Source organism: Dysidea avara, chromosome 4 (assembly GCF_963678975.1).
Source record: "Dysidea avara chromosome 4, odDysAvar1.4, whole genome shotgun sequence".
Taxonomy (NCBI): Eukaryota; Metazoa; Porifera; class Demospongiae; order Dictyoceratida; family Dysideidae; genus Dysidea; species Dysidea avara.
The window spans coordinates 29336514-29358636 of record NC_089275.1 but is presented as its reverse complement, the minus strand read 5'-3'; the positions used below and the strand labels follow the sequence as shown (position 1 = coordinate 29358636).

The 22123-nt window shown below is 38.2% G+C and overlaps 2 protein-coding genes across 2 annotated transcripts in view; both read right to left on the bottom strand.

Annotated features, from left to right (window-relative positions):
• The window catches only part of LOC136254617 (titin-like), a 170671-nt gene extending 154251 nt beyond the window's left edge, over positions 1-16420 (bottom strand). The window contains exons 1-8 of the mRNA XM_066047361.1: positions 16323-16420; positions 13375-13668; positions 12953-13288; positions 6861-7196; positions 5272-5607; positions 4165-4500; positions 2381-2716; positions 935-1270 (exon numbers count right to left, since the gene is read on the bottom strand). Coding sequence (XP_065903433.1) covers positions 935-1270; positions 2381-2716; positions 4165-4500; positions 5272-5607; positions 6861-7196; positions 12953-13288; positions 13375-13636 — 2278 coding nt within the window. The 5' untranslated portion in view covers positions 13637-13668; positions 16323-16420. The remainder of the gene's footprint in view (positions 1-934; positions 1271-2380; positions 2717-4164; positions 4501-5271; positions 5608-6860; positions 7197-12952; positions 13289-13374; positions 13669-16322) is intronic.
• LOC136253738 (phosphatidylinositol phosphatase PTPRQ-like) overlaps positions 16315-22123 on the bottom strand; it is a 31387-nt gene continuing 25578 nt past the window's right edge. The window contains exons 8-12 of the mRNA XM_066046395.1: positions 19354-19632; positions 19000-19272; positions 18600-18914; positions 16682-17014; positions 16315-16628 (exon numbers count right to left, since the gene is read on the bottom strand). Of these exons, the coding sequence (XP_065902467.1) occupies positions 16315-16628; positions 16682-17014; positions 18600-18914; positions 19000-19272; positions 19354-19632 (1514 nt within the window). The remainder of the gene's footprint in view (positions 16629-16681; positions 17015-18599; positions 18915-18999; positions 19273-19353; positions 19633-22123) is intronic.

Here is a 22123-nt window from a genome sequence, read left to right as displayed (position 1 = left end):
AATTAAGTGGGAATTTATTACTCAATAATAATGTCCAGGGGTTTTCCCCACATCCATATTATCTTGTTTCATTACTTGTATCACCTGAATCCCTACTTCAATTTTATTATTAATAAGTTTAAGACACAATGATTTTAAGCCTCTCCATTACTCAAAACTACATGTGGCTGGATTAGGGAGCAACCTTCCTGGGAGGTGAAATGGTTTCTTCTGACATCGGTAAGGATTTGGCTCAAGGGAAACAGTGGCTGTACACAGATGGATAGAATAGTACAGCCAAACCAAAGATTTTGTGTGGATTTTGCTGTATTTTTAGACTCTAAGCAGCTAACACCTCTACAACTCAAACTTTTAATTGTTATCCTGCTCCATTAATTTTTAAATCCTAGTTATTGTCTGTCTAGCCATTCCACCTATAATGACCACTAGAGTGATGCTTATCCCATAGATTTCTATTTAGCACAGTGGTAGACTCATCATTTAGGTATTTGTGCAGGAATGTTCAGAAAGGTGATAAATTGGTAAGAAATTCATGCATGTGCTTACCAATCCTCAAAATAAAAGGTGATAGCTACTGTACAACATTTCTCTTAAATTTGGATTTAGCAATTTGTGTACAGTACCGCCCAGAGGTAACGTTACAATCCTTGTGAGTGCTCAAATCCAGGCCATGACTCAACATGATGCACGACTGGAATACATCATGTGTGAAGGCATGCGGTTACTGGAGCAGCCACCCGAGGGAGCTCACGTGTCATAGCTACACATGGTGAGTTAGTTAGCACACACATGCCAGTGAGATGAAAATTGGTTATACGAGTGTCAACTGCTCACGAGTGTAATGTTACCTCTGGGCAGTACTGTATATAGCTACTACATCTATAGAGATTGATTGTTTAAAAAAATCTAAATATGCACAAACACACAAACTCACCATCCTCCAGTGTCATCACAGTAATAAGATCACTAAATGGTCCTATTCCTACTACAGTAGCTGCTGCTATTCTAACAGTGTAGTTGTAACTAGGATGTAACATGTCAATCAATTGTGTACGTCCTTCTGAAACATCATATGTTCTGTTGAAATTCATTCCCATTTGAGAGATTACTGTTCCATTGTCTAAATATAGTATCTGGGTTTCCATGACAATCACATGGTATTGAACAAGTAGTCCATTTTGTTCTTCTAGTGAAGGTGATTTCCACTCCAACATGATACCACGAGATGACGCAATTGATACACTGGCATTTAATGGGACTTCTGTTGGAACTATGGTTTAGCAAAATGAAGTTGGTTACAAGCATACACATAATTATGCAGAATTTCATCTCAAGAGCAATCATATATGTAATGTATAATCCTTATCTATAGCACATTGATGACCCTTGTATTGGATTGGGAAAATGTGACACCAGTACAATGTGCTGTAACCCACTAATAATGCACAGAAGTATCTTCTTAACTGTTTTATAGTTCGTCTATAACATTTTCTTATGCAAATTCTCCAGGAAAAGCCTCAAAGCTGTGCTTCATTTTCATTTGTGTATGTACTGGCATGCCCCCTTTTCAACTTGAAGGAATTCGTTATACCTGGTAGCCTAGGAGGCCAGCTGTGTTGTTTTTTGGTTGTTTGACATCTGTAGAGCCCTTTGGGTAAGGCCTTCATCGCATCCTTATAAACTTGCTTCACCAGTATTTCAAACCGGTATGTAGTAACCATCTTAAACCAAAGCTTACCTGCCCAGAAGTTTAGTACAGACTCTATATGGCCTTTATAAGTTTTGTATCTTATTCGTAATCACTCTGCCCACTTGGCCAAGGGTGTAGCCTGGTATATAGGAGAATCATACCTGATTACTCTATTGGTATTAATGCACTGACCACCAAATGACTACTAGTTTAATCACCAAATCATGTCATGCTAACTTTGCTAAACACCAAACTACTGTACATAGTAACCATATACAGTAGCATCTAAATGCTTGCTATATATAAAATACAAAACTCTACTATGTTGTTTTATATTTACATAATACCGGCTACAGTAAAGTTAAGTGTAAACTTGTGTAAATTTCAGTAAAAACCGGCTCAAACAACCAATGGAGCTAACTGTTTACAAAAGATGTCTTACTCTCTACAGGACTGCTGTACAGAGATCACTTACAGTGTGATTCATTTCACAACTGGTATCTTTGTGACTTATTATACTTTTGGTGTTTTGCATGTGCATATGTGGTCGAATGTACCATGCCTCTTCATAAAACAGTTAAAATTCAAAGTATATGCTGTTAAATCACTTTAAAGATAGCAAAGATATACATGATAATAGGAACATCAAAAACAAATACTCAGAAATAAGTGAAAAGGTATGCAACTCACCATCCTCCAGTGTCATCACAGTAATGGGATTACTAAATGGACCTATTCCTACTACAGTAGCTGCTGCTATCCTAACAGTGTAGTTGTAACTAGGATGTAACATGTCAATCAATTGTGTACGTCCTTCTGAAACATTATATATTCTGTTGAAATTCATTCCCATTTGTGAGATTACTGTTCCATTGTCTAAATATAGTATCTGGGTTTCCATGACAATCACATGATATTGAACAAGTAGTCCATTTTGTTCTTCTAGTGAAGGTGGTTCCCATGACAACATAATACTACGAGATGTCTCAACAGCAGCAACAAAATTCACTGGCACTTCTGTGGGAACTGTTACATGAGACAAAAACACAAAATTACATGTTTTCTTTTTACAAATATTTTATAGGCAATGTAAATCATGCAAAGCAAGCAAGCAAAGCACGATGTATCTTCAGTGAAGTGAACATCAATCTAGCTATATTAAGTACACTGTATTTTTATTTTCTGGTTTGGTGAACTGCAAACCAAGCACATATATTTCCATACAAAAGTTTGTACAGCTATAGTACTGTAATTAAAAATACATAACAAAGAAAAGTAAATTCATAGTGTCCTCGCATGCCAAAATTTTCGGATAACTGCAGTCTAAATCACTTAAAATTCGTAGCAACATGCTAATAACACAGACATTGTAACAGAGAGTATTGAATCTTGTACTTCATTACACTCATTTATTGTACATGTTGCACTAGTGTTGTTGTTTTTTCACCATCTTTATAAATCCACTCATAAAAAGCAGACTGTGCAAATTAGTAGTATAGCTGTAATGCAAATGTGTAGTGTATTGGTGTGGGTACACATTCATGCATAGCAGCCACTGGGAACACTATGGCGCCTTGGAATAGCACTGGCCAGTTAGAACATGAGGCTATCAAAGACACTTGGGCAGTTGCCTAGATGTTCGTGCATGTACATATTTCAATGTGAGTGGGTCAGGTGGCACTGTGAGAGTTAATGTTGGAGTTAACCATTCACCTACCTGCCACCCACACCACTATCCATGATCATGTGCATGTACTACAGAAACAGTCATGAAAACAGTTGCTTTAAATCATGGCTATTATAATATTATTACTTGCTTTAGCAGAACATTGCTTTGGCTACAATAAAACAGAGTTTTAATGTACAGCCATGTCTCAGCATCTTACAGATATGGTTGAATATAATATTAGCAGCTTTTCACATCCTTATTAGCAGTAGTAAAAATACGTAGCAACAAGGTTGAAGAGCAAAACCACAAAATAGAGGATATGCACTAACTTTATGACCAAAAACATTGTAATAAAAATGTGATGTTTTCTTACGTCACAACGGTAAACAAATATATTGTAGGTATGCATGGAAAGTGTGAATCACAAAAAGTAGACCAGTTACAAGAGTTTCTCCAAAGGAATAGATCCCTTTACATGTATAACAGAGTAACTGAAAGGAGGAGCCCCGCCTATAGTTCATGTGGTGAGTTATAAGCTGAGCTACATTTGTTACCTATACTTTTGTATGGGATTCATAATAATCATTCACCATCAAAAAATTTTTGGACATACCACTAATCATATTATATTGATCATTTCTCATTCAAGTAATAATATGTGCATATTCTATGTTATCTATTCACTGATTGAGTACACTCCCAATTGTCAATTTTAATGTTCAAGGTACCTAGCCATACAATAAAATTATATACGCAACTATAGTAAACAAAAATAAATGGATTAATGGTAATATGTAGTACTCACCATCCTCCAGTGTCATCACAGTAATGGGATTACTAAATGGACCTATTCCTACTACAGTAGCTGCTGCTATTCTAACAGTGTAGTTGTAACTAGGATGTAACAAGTCAATCAACTGTATACGTCCTTCTGAAATTTCATATGTTCTGTTGAAATTATCTCCCATTGGTGAGTCTAGTGTTCCATTGTCTAAATATAGTATCTGAGTTTCCGTGACAATTACATGGTATTGAACAAGTAGTCCATTTTGCTCTTCTAGTGAAGGTGGTTCCCATAACAATGTGATACTACGAGATGACTGAATAGTTGCTCTGATGTTTTGTGGAATTTCAGTTGGAGCTGTGGGATGAACAATTACAATACAATAAGATACTGTTGCTTGATTAAGACACATGGTAGTGTATTACACAGCCAAGAAGCTGGCATGTCACACCATAAGTATGATTTTTTACAGGAAGAAAGAAAACACTATTTTCATGCATAAATAGCTCCATGTTTCCTTCCCAAATTGTACTTATTTTTGTCCGACAAATGCTATAAATATTGTATAATATATTGTGTCTGGTCTCAGTGTGATGGATAAATAAAATCAACTAATATAAATACCTCTAGTCTAGATTGCATCTCCGCATTAGTATATTTCTGAGTGGTATGCTCTCAAACTCCCCTAGCATGCACAGTATTCATTATCCACCTATAGCCGTACTATTGCTACGCTCTGTATAGAGGGAGGGAGGGCAATTGTTCTACTGCCCCAGTCCCCCTGATTTCTCTTGGCAGCCCTGCTAGAAAGTTACAATAAAATGATCACACAGTCTTTACAATAAACGTGCATTGACGTTTTGTCAAATTTGGCCATGTTGCTATTTCACACTTTAGTATTTATATTCATGTTTGTCACTCTAGTGATTTTCTCATTCCTGTGTCTTGGTCTGTGTTCTCACTAAAGCAAAAATCACAGGTTAATCTTGAGTGCCATGCCGGGATGACTTGCCTAATGTTCCACCTATAAATTGCACAAGTCAACTCACAACTCCAGAAAACAATAATTATGAGCAAGTGCAAAATTGAATTTGAGCACTATACTGTTGTAACACACAGAACACTTACTGTCCTCCGGTGTCATCACAGTAATGGGATTACTAAATGGACCTATTCCTACTACAGTAGCTGCTGCTATTCTAACAGTGTAGTTGTAACTAGGATGTAACATGTCAATCAATTGTGTACGTCCTTCTGAAACATCATATGTTCTGTTGAAATTAGGCCCCATTTGTGAGATTACTGTTCCATTGCCTAAGTATAGTATCTGGGTTTCCATGACAATCACATGATATTGAACAAGTAGTCCATTTTGTTCTTCTAATGAAGGTGGTTCCCATGACGACATGATACTACGAGGTGACTGAACAGACACACTGACACTCAATGGAACTTCAGCTGGAGCTGTGCATGGAATTCACAGTTAATACAGTAAAACCAACTCAAATTACATAGAGTAAGAACATAACAGTTTAATTAAGTACACATAATACTGTAATGCAAAAGTTCATTTAAAAGTTTTTATACATACCACAATTATCTGGAAACACCAAAGAGTTAAAATGAATTCCTTACAAGCTCAGTTTCACCTGAAATAATACACTACCTGATCTAAGAAACATGTGTTTCCTGTTAGCAAACACTATGTAAAATAAAATGAAAGACTTTTGCCTTTAAAAAGCTTACTATGATGCTAAGCCTGCTTATGCTTAAACTTATGCTTTCATTATCAAGATAGTGCCCAAGAACTGACTGTTATATTAGAGTGAGTGACTACTCTATCACAGTATCTTTATCCATGAAGCATAATAATATTAAATGTTTTCTGATATGAATAGCAGTAGTAACCCCTGTTTATAAATTTGGCTCAATCAATTATGTCGGGCTTTTGCATATTCAATCAATAATATACTAGCTATTTAAAAAATTTTAAAAGGAAGTAGGGATTGGTATAATATACATGCTACAAAAAGTAAGTAAACAAGCTCAAAAATGTTACAGCTGAAATGAGAAATGATCCAGCAGTAAAAAGTAAGGAAACAAGATTAGACGACTACTTGCTAAAGTGAGACACACTTTAATGCCTATATTTGGCTAGCATCTTGAAATGAGACCACCTGTCTGAAATTTCTGGAGCCATACATCTAGCGCAACCGGGTATTACAGCAGGCAGGCAGGCAGGCAGGCAGATGAAATCCATGTGAATTTGAATTTATAAAAACTCACTGTACATCAAAACATTTGACTTTTCATTCATTTACCCAAGGTACAGCATCATTACAGCAGTACTAATGTATTCCAGGTGGTCTTTTCGGGTAAAACTTATTGTAAGGCCGTTTTTTTAAGGTGCGAAAATCCACGAAACCATATGATTTCTTACCAATCCCTACTATACAGTACTATTGTACTGTATGATAGAAGAACAAAAGTTTCCAATAACAGTGTTGTAATAACAATAGTGCTAAAATGCAATGTCAACTCACTTCTGAGTATTCATCCCAAATGAAATGGGATGAATATTAACAAGTAAAACTGGTGCCACACCCTTTAATAGTGAGTTTTCTATCATTTTCACTTTCGTGAGATGACATTGCATTTGAGCATTACCGTAGTTACTGAAAGACTGCTACAGTTTGCAGTCACCTTCATGCACTCACCATCCTCCAGTGTCATCACAGTAATGGGATCACTAAATGGACCTATTCCTACTACAGTAGCTGCTGCTATTCTAACAGTGTAGTTGTAACTAGGATGTAACATGTCAACCAACTGTATACGTCCTTCTGAAACATTATATGTTCTGTTGAAATTTGTTCCCATTTGTAAGATTACTGTTCCATTGTCTAAATATAGTATCTGGGTTTCCATGACAATTACATGGTATTCAAGAAGTAATCCATTTTGTTCTTCTATTGAAGGTGGATCCCAAGATAATGTGATACTACGAGATGACTGAATGCTGACTGCATGATTTAGTGGAACCTCGGTTGGAACTGTGTATTAAAGTTTACATTATTACTATTACACACAATAGATGTTGTCAATTACTACATCACAGTGAATGTGTGTGAAAGTTACTTACTGTGTAACTAAACTTCACAATGATAAATTTTAAAAGGATTGATAACAAAATTACTGGTTAGCTTATTTCACTGAACTAAGCCAGCTGCCACCTTGGCTGCTACCTGTAGCCTCAGTCAAACTCCACTAAATTAAAGATTTTAATATGGCAGCATCTGCAGCAATGAAGCCATCACATACTACCCTGAATCAACACCATTGTGGTAGTGGAGATAGAAAGGCTGGTTTTTAAATAACATTTAATGTAGTTTGCAACAAAATACAAGTTAACAAGCTAATTTGTGTGGGGGGAGAACTGTTGGCTGCATGGATATCACATACATATACACTCATTTTGACCATCTGTCATACTCTAGTATGAATAGCTGTTATAAACAAATTTAGATCACTCTTATATAGCTTCAGGTCAGGTATTATGCACTCTTACTGTTCTTTGTAACTACATTGCTGTTTGGTGCTCAATGGAGCTGCTGCCTTACAACATCTCTTCAAACGTCATTACCAGAAGCAGAAGTTAGCTAGTTACCCTGGCATCACAAATTTACTTGAAAGCCACTGCTTAACATTGTCGTGAAGCTGATTCAACTAGTAGCTACCTCAATCCATCCAACTGTTGTACAACTCATTATATAAACAGCAAAGTCATTGATTTGTCCTAGCTAGCTACCTATTTTGTATTACAATGTGTAACTGTTCATATACTTATGAACTTTCAGCTCAAACTGCACAGCGATTTGTCTCAGCTGAAACCATACTTAGGTAGCTACAGCATTCATTAACTCCAAGTACTGCTATAACTATGATCATCAATTCCTACCTTCCTCCATGCGTCCATCAACCATTCTAATATTTTCACTGACTCAGTAACGAACATGCCACATACCAGCAGGAGTAACACAACCTCATCATCTAGCGAGGACGCGTCAGCTGATTCATCCAGATTTAACTCTATCAATCCATCTACCCAGCATTTGGCAACCCTTCAACAACTCCACAGCCTCTCTGTGATCTCACTTCGAGAAACACTGAAGTCACATAGTTTACCACATACCGGAAATAAATCCGTCCTGTCCAAGCTTCTTTATGATTCCCTCAAGGACAGTGATCACACTCTTGTGGTTCCATCTACACCATCCTCCACATCCTCTACTGATGGAACTGTTGGAAGGGATCTTCACACACCTACACACCTGCTAATGCAGCTGAGACACTTGCGCTAAGGCCACAGCAGCTCCCTCCTCAGCAACTCACAAGCCTATTACTGCAAGCACTTTCCAGCCAAAAAAACTTCGGTGGTGCACAGGATGGTTCACTCCCTCAGGCGGCGAACTCTCAACACCAACCACCACCATTAATCCCTACGTGAACAAATCAACACTCACCCACTACATTTGCTAATCCTAGATCCACAACTACAACAACTTCACTTCTTCAACCGATATTGTCCCAGCTTCAACTTTCTGCAACACCTGTAGTACAAGATGATCAACTTTCCGAGGCGTCAATTCTTGGGGCGCCTGAACCACTGACCCATCGGTCTGTACCCATGGTCAACCCACCTACATGCACAGCAGGGTCAACTCTTCATGCAACACATCAACATTCTCTCCCTCCCCTGAGCATCACCTCAAGATCCTCAGAGGTGAGGACATAGACTTCAACAGCTTGCTCCCCTACACCATGTTCTCTGTACACGATTGCCCGTCCTTTCAGCATTCAAGCTCACAAACCTTCATGGTACAGATGTCAACCCAGAGTGGCAAACTACAACTTGCACCCACCCCAGCCCACACCCGTAAGATTAATTCCTTTTGCTTATGGATGGCCACTTGGAATGTTTATGCCTCCATTTTGCTTTCGGCCAAACCATCCCGGGAACTAGAGTTATCCGGCTACCAAACAATCATCAAGTCAGCCAACTTCACTATATACCTTAATGCTTGGATGACATATGATATAAAATTCCGTATTCTGGCAGCCAGTTACCTAACCTTACCTTGGGACCTTTGTCATGTTGAACTCTACATCGACTGCTTATCCATCCCAAAACAGCAGCCAGAACAATAGCACTGCCCTCACTGTGGCAGCATGTATCATTTACCGGAATGGTGTCCCTTTTGTGCTAGTGCATCTCCAAGTCCTTCTGTTAGACAGCTACCCAGCACTGAAACCCACCCAAGCACCTTACATATGCCCCAAGTGATTATCCCAACCCCCCACTCAAACAACCCCACCACTCACCTCCCACAAATACAATTGTGTCGAGACTACAACAGTGGCTCCTGCCAGAGAAATTAATGCAGGTTCCGTCATGTCTGCGAATGATGCAGAGGGCCACACCCAAAGTGTTCTTACTCCACCCTAGGCATCCAACTACCGGCACCTGAGACTTGGGGTCCATGCATCCCATTATGACCACTTGTTCTCAAGTGAGAACTAAGCTATCACCCAGACAAAGCTTTTGTTCAGCTGCTTTTATCAGATCTTTGACAAGGGTGCAACATAGGTTATACCAGCCCACAATTTGCACACACAGCTCACAACTTACAATCTTCTTTCACTGACTCATCCATTTTGGATAACCCTCTCCACTCAGAGTGTGCTAATCATCGCATATTAGGCCTGTTCTTGATCCCTTCCTTACCAAACCTACACTGCTCAGGCTTGGGCATAGTACCAAAGCACGACGGGAGGTGGAGAATGATTTATCATTTATCAGCACCTTTAGGCTACAGCATTAATGATTTTATAGATCCAACTACATACACACTCACCTACTGCACAGTCGATGACGCATATGCTGTAGTCAACAACCTAGGACCAGGCACCCTACTTAGTAAGATCGATCTGAAAAATACCTTCAGACTTTTACCTGTCCGCCCTACTGACTGGAACCTGCTGGGAATATGCCGGCACGGTTACTACTATGTAGACACCTGTCTTCCATTTGGCTTGAGATCTGCACCATTCATCTTTAACCACCTTGCATCAGCAATCCATTGGATTTTCTAGAACAACTACAATGTGCACTATGTCCTTCATTACCTTGATGATGTTCCTATGGTGGGCCCACCTGAATCTGTAGAATGTCAACAAAATGTGGACTCCATGCTCCAGCTCTGCCAGCGTATCAATGCACCAATTAAACCCAAGAAAGTAGTGCCACCTACAACAAAGCTAATATTCTTGGGTATAGTTATTGACACAACCACAATGACAACCAGCATTGACGATGATCACAAAGCCTCTATCCTGGAGAAACTGCAACTCATTAGATCATCAAAGAAACGTACATGTACGAAGCGCCAACTTCTCTCACTAATTGGGAAATTGTCATTTGTCTGTAAGGTAGTCCCTGCTGGATGCATATTGCTGTGCCGATTAATTGACCTTAGTATGACTGTTCAGCACCCTCACCATCACTTGCCAATTACACTGGAGGCCAAATATGATTTGGCCTGGTAGCAAGATTTCCTTCCACATTGGTCTGGTACATCCCTTATCCTCAACACACACTGGACTTCCAGTTCTGACGTGCAACTTTTTACTAATGCATCAGGCTCACATGGTTGGGGTCCCTTCTGGAACGACCGTTGGCTGCAAGGTAGATGGACATCAGCCCAAAGCAGAATGGCTATCCTCTGGAAAGAGTTCTATGCTATTGTTTGTGCTGTCCACACATGGGGACACCTGTGGACCAAGCAGAAGATTTTATTCCACTGTGACAACGAATCAGTGGTTGACATCTGGTGAAAGGGCTCCACACGAGAGACGGAGACCATGTCATTGTTGTGCATGCTGTACTATCAGGCTGCACATCATCATCTTAATATTGTAATCACACATATTACCAGTACCAACAATCATATAGCTGAAGCCTTAGCTCGCTTCCAGACTCAACGATTCCAAGTACTAGCACCAACAGCTCATCTAATGCCAGATCACATCCCTGCATGGCCAACCCCATCCTTCATTCAACCTTTCAACAACTTGTTTATCTTAGGGTAACCACCTCAACAGGACATACGTACCTACCAATCAGGAGTAACATCATTCCTAAACTTTTGCACTATGTATGATATCACGCTATACCCAACCTCCACGCTAAAACTTCAATTCTTTTGTACTTAACTAGCAACACGAGTATCCTACAAAACCATCGAAGTCTATCTAGCTGGCATACGACTGACCACTTAGAATTGGGCTATGCTGATCCTACCTCTAGTGAACCCCTTCACCTATTAATCAGAGGTATACGAAGACTACAATGCGAATCCCCTCACCATCGGCTACCCATTACCACCGACACACTTCATATACTGAAACAAAGCCTGAGATGTACTAACCTTTCTCTCTGTGAACAATGCCTCCTTTGGTCTGTTTTTACTCTTGCATTCTACGGCTTCCTTAGAGCAAGCGAGTTTACAGGACTGCAATGGACAGATATTTCATTCACCACTCAAGATATTTCTGTGACAATAGGACAATCCAAGATTTACCCCTTTCGCAAAGGTCACACATTGCACATCACTTCCACAGGAACATCTATTTGCCCAGTCAAGGTTTTACGTAAATACGTAGCAATGACCCCTAGGGAAAGTCAGTATGGGCCACTATTCTCAGCTGGGCAATTCTTTCCCTTGATAAGAACCCAACTATCCTCTATTTCAAAATGCCTATTGCGAGATGCCAGCTACTATCCAGACCTTTATTGTACACATAGATTCAGGATTGGAGCAGCCAAAACTTTGGGGAAATTGGGTGCAAAATTGCTTGCCATGCCAATAAGACTAAACCAGTTTAACCCAAAGGCGTACGTTTTATCATTGTCATGTTCATTCACTTGCCATGGTGTTCATAGGCATAGCCACAGCATAAGTTGTGGTGACTGTTTATGTTACAAGTACTGTTGTGGGTATATGCTTGCCTTACATAATGTAGTAGTCGTCGCATTTGTTGTGGCAAATGTTTTGTGGCAATCAATGTTTGTTCTGTATGGGATGTGTGTTCTGTATGAATATTGCATTTGTTGCGACTGATACTTGTTGCGACTGACATTTGTTGCAACTGTTGTGGCATAGGTATGTGGTGCTTGTGGTGACCAATGTTGGATTGCATCCAATGTCTTGTACTGATGTTTGTCCTGTATGCACGTTGTATTGACTGATACTTCTTGCAACCGATATTTGTTGTAACTGGCTGTGGTGTATGAATGCAGTGATTGTTGCAACTGTTGTCTTGTGATCAATGTTTTGTATATTTACTACACGTATGTCAAGTGCGCTGCGACCGATACTAATGGCGACCGACATTTGCTGTGACTGATATTGTTGTTGATGAATATTATGCTATCGTATGACAATGGTAATACACACTACCTATTTTGCCCAACTATCCCACCTTGGTTATCTTCATTCCCCCAAAGAGTAGTATTTGTGTCAAAGCCTATGTACTGGTGATGTTTGCACTGTTATTTCAAGTGTAGCGTCTATGTATTGTCACCATTTGTGGTATTGTTTATAGAGCTCGACGCGGTAGAAGGGTGGTTTGTATAGGAAAACATGCCATAATGTGCTGTGGTACCTGTAATTGGTCATAATAGCATAGGAAAGTCAAAAACATCATAAATCCTACTATACAGTACTATCATATACCGTATGCAACTCACCATCCTCCAGTGTCATCACAGTAATGGGATCACTAAATGGACCTATTCCTACTACAGTAGCTGCTGCTATTCTAACAGTGTAGTTGTAACTAGGATGTAACATGTCAATCAATTGTGTACGTCCTTCTGAAACATTATATGTTCTGTTGAAATTCATTCCCATTTGTGAGATTACTGTTCCATTGTCTAAATATAGTATCTGGGTTTCTATGACAATCACATGGTATTGAAGCAGAATCCCATTTTGTTCCCCAGTTACTGGTGGGTTCCATGACAATTGTATACTCTGAGAAGATGCAACATTAACCAGTACACTCTGAGGTGCCAAAGAAGGAACTAAAAACAAGAAACAAGCTTACATACATAAGTACGTATGTATGCGTTTACAACACATATACACAAACATTTCATGCTTTACGCACCATCTTCAAGAGTTTGGTTTCTAACTGTATCACTAAATGGACCCAATCCAATAGCAGTCATGGCAGCTACTTGTATGCCATATGCTTCAAATTCTTCCAGGTTCAGTGCAGTGAAACTAGTTCTGGTGACATCAGTGGTGCTAGAAACATTGGTTCGATTTAGATTAGCAACAATCACTCTATAGCCGGTGATAACACCATTTTGATCATCAAAAGGAGGTGGATCCCAAAACACAGATATTGATGTTGAACTGATCACCATAGTAGTAATATTTTGTGGAGGTGAAGATGGACCTGTATATAGTAATAATATACGATTACAAAGCAATCATACTGTTTAATGTAAAGTAGGGTGACAATACAACAACAACACATTATTAGCTTTTCCAAACTTCTGTGACAGTTGTATGAGTGGTCAGAGGGCTTGATGCAGCTCTTGTCAACATGGAAATGTATGAGTTATTAAATATTTTTACTGTAAAGCTCTTTCCATGTTAGTTTATATTAACTGTCACACATGGGTAACTGTCCAAGTTTAATGGTGTCATGCTATACAGAGTGATGGAAGCTAACAGTAGTATTCAATTTTCTGAAAGAATTCCAGAAACTTTGGCTAGCCATTCCTTTGGCTATCAATATTAAGAACATATGTTACCTGATTTGCGAAAAGGGGTCTTCCACACACATCCAATTTACTAACTTTGACGATTCATAACTTTAGAATGGAAAAGACTATCGACTTAAAAGTTGGTCAGCAATGAGTACCAACATGGCTTATTATAGGGAGAAAATTTCAGAACTTTGTACTTTTAAATCACAGAGTTATGATCTTCCAAGTTCATAGAATTGTATGTGTGTGGAAGACCCCTTTTCGCAAATCCGGTCACATATAATTTGAAACATACTTAAACATGTGGTGCCAATAACATAATTACTGTAGTTTAACAACACTACATAAGGGAAACGGCTTTCATCAAAACTGTATACAGTACTCCATCAATTATCCAACCTCCTTGGGACCAAGACATGTTCAGATAATCAAAGACCATTCATTTATTTATACTCTAACATAACATACATCTTAGATAAATACTCTAATAGAACAGTCATCTCTGCTGTTTGGAAAACCAAATATTTGGATAATACAGGTTTGGATAATCAAAGGAGCAGTAAAACTTAATAAGTTTCACAATTAGCTACCTAATTAAAAGCATATTCGCTACTTGAATTGAAGCCATACAAAATGGAACAATTCCAGTGGTTGTGGTGCAGTTCAAGAATATAGTTTAGGCATTACATTTACTATGGCAGGAAACCACCAGCAATTGCAGAGGCTTTACTTGTAGAAAAAAATTGCTTTAACACGGTTAATAGCACAAAACAGAAATTGCATTTTTAAAGCAAAACACCCTGGTGTTTCTAGGGCAACTACATGGTGCACCATGTGTCTTGATTCACAGCCAACATGACATAAGCACAATTGAATTACTTGTGTATGTCAACTACAGTATGTGATATATTTACATGTACTTTTTTCAAAGAAAAGTAGGGATTTTACGATAAAGTATAAGTGATTGAAATAAAAAAGTGCTTCACAAGGCCAGATACTGCCATGCGAGATCTCTACACCACCCAGAAAAGATGTCTGTTAAATCCAGCCTCAAGTAGCTTGAGTAGTACCGAGTGTCAAAACTAATAGCACAATAGTGTGGCTATCCACTGGTGGGTTGATTTTGCCTGATGTGCGATTTGGATCAGTTTTATAAAATCTGGTCACATATATTGCAAATGATTCAAGGTGGAAAGGCTATGCTCATTTTGCAGATGTCAGCAAACTGCAAAATGATTATAGACAAGAAATTGGAATTTTCAACTAGAGTAGGGACCATAGTACATGATAAAAAGTAATGAAACAAGCTGGAGTAGTGCATGATATTAAGTCACAGTAAAACAATAAAAAGTGTCATATCCCTACTGTGCATTTCCATTGAGCACAGTAGGGATATAACATTGCTTTACTGTGATTTAATATCGTGCACTACTCCAGCTTGTTTCAGTACTTTTTGTTGATCTGCTATGGTCCCCACTCTAGTTGAAAATTCTAAAATAATTATGTACTGTACTTACTTCTTTTGTAAAATAAGATTATTATGACTGGTGAACCCACACATACTGCATCAAAAGAAAAAAATGGCACCGCATGTTCCCAGCTATCAATTATCATCCAAAAGTGAAGTATTCATTACACTTCGTTGTCAGCTATGTTCAACCTGTTACACAGCATTATGAATCAAGAACTGTTCGAAAAACACCTCTGCAATCAAAGTAGCCACTATGAAAAATATGGATAATTTCTATTACGAAGAGAAGACATCACACACTATCACCAAATCAACACTTTTTGCTATCAGCAAAGATGAATGGGACACAATAGAGGACACTGGTAAGTCCATGAAGAATACATTGTATTGTATATACTGTGGTATGCCAAAAGGCACATTTCCAGCTGAAGCGATGTAGAAAAGTGAAAAAAATCAAGCCCATAGCCTTAGCCGTTATCAAGTTATGTTTGTCTGAAGGCATCAGTTAGTTATTCAGTCAGTCAGTCAGTAGAAAATTTTTGTTTAATAAATTTTGTTTAAAATTTCACAGCAAATTGTTGAAGACATTTTGGGCCAAACTGCTTGTTAAGGCTTAGTTTTAGTTAATCAATACTACTTCATCGTCATCAGAGAAAAGTGAGGCTGGTTTATGGGTGATGGTTTTTCATGGGCCATGCCCAAACCTTTGTGGTCTCTACTATCATACTGTATAAAAGGCTCGTGGACTTTAAAATAAAATAAAAACATAAAAGTTTCCAGCAAATTATGGTAGCTTACTGCATCCACAAGACATTTCCACTTCTGACAATTTGTAATAATGCAGGTATTTATTATTATACTACTTACGGTCTTCAAAGGTCCTTTCATTGTCTAAAGCAATATCACCACTGCCTGCAATGGTATCAGCATAAATAGCAAAGATGTACTCTGTATCTTCATTGAGGCCAGCGATTATGTCCCCAAAAGTGTTATTACTATATACATATATATTCACAATCTCAAAACTATCATTACTGCTGAAATCATTACTGCTGATTAAGATCACAGTGTAATTCAGTAAAATTCCATTAGCAGTAACAGGTGCACTCCAAGATAATTGTATGATTGTAGAGCTCACTGCTATAGCTGAAACATTTGTAGGAGCTTCAGGAACTGTGAAATAAATGGTAAAGTATAGCACAGTCATGTTTTTATTTATATCTTACCATCTTCATCGGTTCTCACAATTATTTCATCAGTGGACATTCCAATATGTACAAAATTCGGCCGCTCATTTTGGTCACCAAAAGAGAATGCTCTAACACGAAAGCCATAGTAGGTGAATGGTGTCAACCCTGACACTATAGTAGTCTGGTTACTAGTATCATCAATAGTGTCTAAGGTGATGTTTAGTATCATCATCTCATTATCTGGTATTGATGAATAGAGAATGGAGTAACCTCTGATCTCACCATTTGGTGACTCAGGATATTGCCAAGATAACTGTACTGTAGTTGAATTGAGTGCCATCACCATAAATCCTACTGGTGGGGATGAACCTGTAACAGGAACATGATATCGTACCAAATCCTATACAAATTTCATGCTTATTTAATGAATTTTCATATACAGCATATGTATGAAAAACAATTTACAAGGCTAAACCACATTCACTGGAGAGTCCTAATGTCAAATCTAACATTAGAAAACCTTTACAGAACCAGCAATATCATTTTTAAATCATCAAAACCTGGTCTGCCTGCCAGATTGTCTGCCTTATCACAGTAAAAGGCCAGAGATTAAGGAAATATCGTACAAACTTCATGTTATGCGACACAACAAACTCATGTGTGACATATACATTTTGGGGTTTTGGCAAATCTCTGCTCTGAAGACACAATTTTTTGTACAATACCTTCTTTACAGGCACATATTTAGATACCACAAAAATTTATTTGAATCACTTATGCAGTTGCATTTATAGTTACCAAATTTACTTGGTTAAACGCTGTGATGTTTATTACCTTTAGTTCATAAAATCCATGCAACGACTATTCAAATTTGACCACACTCTATGCTCAAAAATAATGTTGAAGCCCTTATTTAAAAAACAAACATGACGCCACTCAAATGCAGCTACTATGAAGACGCAGTGTTTAACCAAGAAAATACAGTATTAGTTTTACTACAAAAAAAAACAGAACAACATGACCACAGCCCTTAATCTTCTACTATGTGGGATGTTTTTAGTATATAACACAATGTACTGTCACTTGAAAGATTAAGATACTCTAACAGAACAATCACAGGTAAATTTGGTGATGGTTTTGTTAGGGTTGATCAATGCTCTATTAGAGTATCTTGGTCTGCTGGCAAGAATTCATGGTAGCAGTGTTTTCAGAGGTGCTTTAATTATAATGCTGCACTTTTGATTTCTACAACAACTCTACCTAGATATGTACCTTGCGATGCAAGCATTAAGAAATGGGACACAAAGGAAAACAAAAGTAAGTTCATGACTTATACATTCATTATTCTGTGGTAAGTTAAAAGGTGCCTGTCATGCTAAAGTGACATCAAAAAACCAAGTCTGCAGCATTACCCATTTTTTGACATTTGAAGGCATCAATCAGTCATTCAGGGAGTTAGTTGATCAGTCAGTCGGTCGGTCAGTCAATCAGTCAGTAGAAACTTTGCAGATTTTTTATTGTTTTTTATTATACACCAATTCATCAAAAATCTTTTTTTCTTTGGCTTTGAGTTTAAGGAATTTTATTAAACAGTATCAGTATAACTGCTCCATTGGGGAGTCTCAATCTTGCTGACCAGTTTCTGGAAACCTCAGAAAACTCCCTGGAGCCACCCCTGCTGAATGGGTTTAAGATAACTAGTTCCATGAATTCTACACTTTTCAGTTGCTGCACGAGGCCACATTTTGTGAATACACATACTGTATTTGGCTAAAATTTCTAGATGCTTACATGTACTATAGATTGCACCTGAAATTTCCACCTAGAAGTTTTAAAAAATCAGCAGAATACATTCATACACTACTTAATAATCAAATACTTGTTTGTAGAAGCTAATTAAATCACTTTGTGCAGCACGGCAAATAGTGAGTCTATAATAGCATTATGATCTTACTGTATGGATCAGTTAGAATACTAAAGATGCTAGTCAATTCTCCAGCTCCAATTCTAGTATATGCCCTTACAGCCACACTATACATTGTGAAGGGATCTAGTTCACCAATAATAACTTGATAAGAAGTGTTTGTGGTCACATCAACTGACACACTGGCAACATTATCATCATCATCAAGAGAAGACATATTACCAACAGAGAATAGGATTTCATATAAAGTGATAATTCCATTGGTTACATCTGGTTCAGACCAACTGACAATTATTGCTGTGGAGTTGATTTCATTGACAAATAGACTGCCAGGAGGACCAGGCGCTGTAGAATGACAAAGTACAAAATGATAATAACCTTAATAGAGTACACCAATAAAGCCAAAATTTGAGGTACTTTTATAACTTACAATCTTCGTCAGTAGTAACAATAACTATTTCACTGCCATCACCTTCAACAACAGTCATTGCAAACACTTGAACCAGATAAGTTGTGAATTTCTCCAACATACTGATGATAATTTGGGTACTGGCTGTGTTAACATTATGGGTAAATCTACCACTACTGTACTCCACCCGATATGATCTCACAATACCATTGAGTGCTATTGGTGGTTGCCAAGTTACCATAATAGATGTGGAACTGATATTATATGATATGACATTTACTGGAGCACTTGGAGCTAGATAACAAAACATCGAAATATTAAAACTGATAAATTTTCAGAGCTGCAAGGAATTATGCAGTTTAATTAATCACTCACCTGCTTCATCAGTTAACACAGTAACATTATCACTAGGTTCACTTGGTGTTATAGTAACTGCTAACACATAAAATATGTAATTAGTGAAGGGATCCAGTCCTGACACCAATACAGTCACATCACTAGAGTTCACTTCCATCACCTCCATGTCATCACTACCACCATACACTACAGTGTAATAGCGTAGGATCCCATTAGTGATACTGGGTGGATCCCAGGTGACCTCTATTGTAGTAGAATTGATGACTGAAGCTCCAATGTTTTGAGGTGGCTCCGGTGCTATGTATAAAATATAAATCAAAAATTTAACAATGCAGGACATTAAATAAAATCTAGACACACGGTAGTGTGTCGTCCAGCTAAGAAAGCCGGCGACCACACTGTGAGTATATTGACAGGAAAAAAGTTTTTTTTTCAAACATGCATAGCTCCATGGCCCCTTCTCCAAAGCACGCCATTTTTGCATTATATCTGTCCCCCAGGTAGGGTATGCCACACAGCAAATTTGATTAAATTTGCAACAGCCATTTGCAAGATATGGGTGTTCAATGTTTTATTTTAATTTCTTTGTTTTTTCTTCTTATGTCGTATGTAGGCTATGGGGGCTTTGATTTCTTTTTGCACGCTTTGTAAAAATTGCTATAAAATACAAATATGTAACTCAATTGCCTTGATCTTTGGCACAAATGAAGAGCATGTAACGGTGGATTCACGTACCAAGTTTGTTGTAAATCTAAGGAATATTCACGGAGTTATGAGCATTTAATAAAGTTTAAGTTATTATTACAGTTAATGTTGTGAAGCGTAGGCCATGCAAGTATCCAAAATATTAGCATGCAACAGTGGGCTCTAATAAGAACAACGCATGCGCAGCATCGTGAGCAGAACACTTTGGCAGTAATTCATACCTGTTGTAAGAAATCTTGCCAGTTGCAGTGACTTTGAGTCTTCAAGATGGGTACTCGTTGTTCTCGCCTGCTGAGGAAGGAGAGGGTTGTCGTCCTTGGGAAGTTCAACTGCTGGATTGAGCAGGCAAAGAGCTTTGTCACGTCGGGGGAAGGGCCGCCTCAAGGAACGGGTGTTCCGGGCAAGACGGCAATGTGACAAGATGTGACATTACAATACTAGTGGCTACCATCAGGGTCGTCTCTAGAACTGGGTCGCTTGCCTCGGCCCACGCACAGTATCACTGTCACCTGGGACAGCTCCATCGCTGCTGGACTCGTCGCCACATCAGTGACTAGTAACAGCTCCACCTCGTGCCATAGCCAGTTTGTCAGATGCCACCTAATCCACACAAAATGCAGGGAGATCATGTGGCGTGCATCAATCAGAATCTTCAGGAGGGAACTTGAATGTCCCGACTATCGCGAAATGGCCTCAGACGAGATGCTGCATCGGGTAAGCAACAGTATAACACCAATTGGTGTACTAGTATAAGTTTACACACTGTTTCCACATACCCTGTATATATATATATATGTGCATGTAATGAGCAGGGATGTACCGATACATATTGTATCAGTGGCCAATATGGAGATTTCTACCAATATCGGTTGGTCTCAATATAACCACCAAAACCGATATGACATATCGAAATAGTCTTTGCCATGGTAAAGCCACATTGTACCCTCTGTTATACAGCAAACAAGGCTGAGGAAATAGTAGTTTTCTATATCCTTGAAAAGAAGTGCATATACTACGAGAAGCCATAGAAATATGCACTTAACAAACATTCATTGTTACAATACTTACCAACCATACAACAAATGATCGTAGTGGAGAGCTATAAAAAAGCAACCATGGGATGAATAAACTAGAAACACAGCTTGAAATAACCAGCCATCATTACAAGCCATTAAAATACGGAGTAGCTAATGGGGACTCATCTTGGTGGGAGCATGCATTTATTTTGTGGGTGCCTCACTGTCTGGGCTGTTAATTGAGGCCACACCACCACAGACAATCAAGCATTGTCAGTGATTGTTAGCACTTGGAACTGCTTACTAAGTGTATCTTATGCAAGTTAAAGTTCCCCAGTTTCTTCTAATCTAAATGTATAGCTACACTTTATTATAATGTGTCGGTGTCAGTGTTCTGACTCAGTATATCACTTTATACTGGATAAGTTCGGAATTTCTCTATCGGTACACCTCTAGTAATGTGTGAAATAATAAGAGTTGCTTTGTACTGGTGAGCTTAGTAGTGAGCTCATACATAGATACAGTGTAGCCACCAATCACTGATGCTACTTTCAAAAAAAAGAAAAACAACTAAGTACCTGAATTCAGTGACATTAATTGTGCTTTTGAAGTCAAAAAATTCTATTTTGTGCAATTAAATTTAAAATAAATAAATAAATAATGCAACCACAGGTGTGTATTAAATGCATTAATAGACTTCTGTATTCTACAGCATACTATATTGGTTTCTTCATTGCTGCTTATTGGCTTGTAGTCAGCATCAGCAGGGCTTGGATAGTCAACTAGAGAATGCAGAATACAATGAAGTATCAGCAAACTAGCTACATACATGTATATATAGCTAGTCACCAGCCTTAGAAGGTGACTGCATTAATGGTGGTATGAAGATAACTTGGTACCAAAAAAAAATTTAATTAAATTAAATAAAAATTAAAAAAAAAACAACAGTAATCATAAATTATATGCAGAAACGCAGCCAGGTGCATGTTAGAACTTTGCATAGCAGTTTCACGGTGTTGTGTCAGCTTCTTGCACACCATACCCTTGAGTCTTATAATAGTCACAAA